Raw genomic sequence first — 2,636 nt, 5'->3', positions numbered from 1 at the left:
GGGTAAGGTACGGTAACGGTTAAGGTTAGTTTTTACTTTTGTTTACGTTTACGTACTAACTAACCTACGTACCTACTACTATACANNATTATATTATTAGTATATATATATATATATATATATATATATATATATATATATATTGATATGTTTCTCCTTTTCTTTCCCTTTCTCTTTCGACTAATTATAATTAGTGGAAAAACTGCTAGCTTTACAGATCATTTGCAAACAAAATATTTGAAGAAATTATATCAGTTTTTGTGCAAATAAAATTTATTATTTGCCAGGAATTATAAACAAATCGTTACCAAAAGCTCATTCCTTTTCTCTTTCCACCAATTATAATTAATTAGATTTGGAGGAGAAACTGCTAGCTTTATAGGCCATTCACAAATGAAATATTTGAAGAAATTACATCAGCTTTTTGTGCAAATAAAAATTTGTTATTTGCCAGGAATTGCAAACAAATCGTTATCAAAGGCAATTAAACTGTGCATTAACGTGCGACAAATGGTAAATATGTCGGCTGTCTGTTTTAAATGGCAGCTGTATAATTGACATCGCATGGTCGGTGATCACAGAACAGGATGTGCTTAACATTTACATGAATGTATGATTCTTTACGTATTCAGTATTTATGATTTACTTTGTATATACTGTATTTCTCGTAAGAATTACAAGGCAACGAGACCTTCGAATAACTTAAACTTAACAAAAGCGAAACGAGTTAGCAGACCGTAAAAAAGAAATACGCAATGTACAATTGTGAGGGTCAGTTTGATACGTAAACACGAAGGACTCAGGTCTGACTCGGATTTAAAATTAGTTTGAAGTCAACTTCAGTTGAAATATCACAGAATACAGTTTTTTTGCGTGAATTATTAAATCGCTTATCTATAATTACATAACGTTCTATATAACTATTGACACGTATTCGGTGACGTAGCTTATCTTATAATTTGTTATGAAATTTTTTTCTTTACGATTGAATTTTACAGATCGATGATTATATGTAGATTAATAATTGTAATGTATGTATATACGTTCCTATAATACTGCTGTAGTATTTTGAAATTCAAATAATAATGATACAACGTTTCCTGATAGATAATAACCGTTTTTTTATCATCATTATAAACGTATAACATTATACTTCTATCGTTTGAGCATGAATTAGATTTCTTTATATAATAATAGATTTCTTTATATAATCGCGTATAAGAGAGAGAAATGTTATTATTGTATTAAAAAATTTATCTTCATACTGAAAAAAATCAGAAAATTCTGATTATATCAATAAAAATCAAATTCCGTTATCTCGACTAGAATTTTAGATTTAATCAAAAAATTTTAATCGAGATAACTGAAATTCTGATTGATATAATCAGAATTTTCTGGTTTGTCCATTTTCAACCAAACATTTTTTTCAGTGTATAATAAATCTTACAATAGATTTGTATTAATTTCAAAATTGCAATTCATGGCTTCATTCATTTTATCGTTCGTTACTCTTTGCAGCCTGTCCCAAGTAGTCAAGATAGCTATTTCCTTGTCAGTCCTGTTTACTTTCGGTTTGACATACTACGTGCCAATCAATGTGCTATGGCCTATGATCTACTCGAGAATCGCTACTAAGAGTTCACTGCAACATCGATTTTATGAAAGCTTGCTTCGATTAGGCGGTGTAATCCTCACCAGTAAGCGTACCACGATTATAAGCATTTAATGTTACGAATGTCGATTGTAATTAGTAGGAATAACTCGTCCTTGTCCTTCTTTCTCCCGTAGCGCTGGTGGCCATCGCCGTGCCCCAAATGGTACCTTTGTTGGGCCTGTTCTCCGCCTTGGGCATGTCAACGATCATGCTGCTGATACCCATACTAATCGAGACATCGACTAAGTGGGCGGAAGCCACGAGGACGATGTTCGCAAAGAACATTGCTATTTTCATCGTGTGGCTAATGATCTTGGTGCGACTTTTCTCAGAAATGCGCAAAAAAAAAACAATTTTGCAGAAGTATCTAAAAATCTAACCAGATACGAATCTAAAAATAATTTTGTTCGACTTATTAAAATAATTACTCACAGTATAAGACTATCAACATGATGAATAATGCTGAAAAAATTCAATATTTTAACAACCATCTTACATAATTATTTTAATGATAATAAAAACAAAATCATTAGATTTATATCTAGCTAAATCTTTAGATACCTTATCACATCGTTTCCGTATAGATATATGAAAATTTATTGCAAGTTTGGATTTTGTAAAAAAAATTAGTCTTGCTTCGAATTTTTTCTAGTTGAAAATTAATTTTTACAAGTTTTAAACTTAAAAAATTTATTTAAATTAAATACTTACATAATTTTTTTTATTTTTCCGAATCAAATACTAATTTTAGTTTCAAGATTTAATCAGTCTTTAAAATAGTTAATTAATGTAGATTATCGACTAATAAGGATATAAGTACATAAACATTATTATTGTTCATCTGAGATAGCAACTTAATTTTAATACGCCGTAATCTTTAAATAAAACAATGCGCGTTTGTATTATTTTACAGATTTTTGGAGCAATAGAGAGCACCTGGTCAATTGTTAGAGAATATAGCGGAAACCAGGAAGAATGTTGA

General features: G+C 29.9%; 1 protein-coding gene across 1 annotated transcript in view; it reads left to right on the top strand.

Annotated features, from left to right (window-relative positions):
* The window catches only part of LOC105621573 (proton-coupled amino acid transporter 1-like), a 7,605-nt gene extending 4,969 nt beyond the window's left edge, over positions 1–2,636 (top strand). The window contains exons 6-8 of the mRNA XM_012203043.1: positions 1,519–1,697; positions 1,789–1,970; positions 2,568–2,636. Of these exons, the coding sequence (XP_012058433.1) occupies positions 1,519–1,697; positions 1,789–1,970; positions 2,568–2,636 (430 nt within the window). The remainder of the gene's footprint in view (positions 1–1,518; positions 1,698–1,788; positions 1,971–2,567) is intronic.

This window comes from Atta cephalotes, assembly GCF_000143395.1.
Source record: "Atta cephalotes unplaced genomic scaffold scaffold00034, whole genome shotgun sequence".
NCBI lineage: Eukaryota > Metazoa > Arthropoda > Insecta > Hymenoptera > Formicidae > Atta > Atta cephalotes.
The sequence above is the reverse complement of the archived record's forward strand: the minus strand, read 5'-3'. Positions and strand labels throughout refer to the sequence as shown.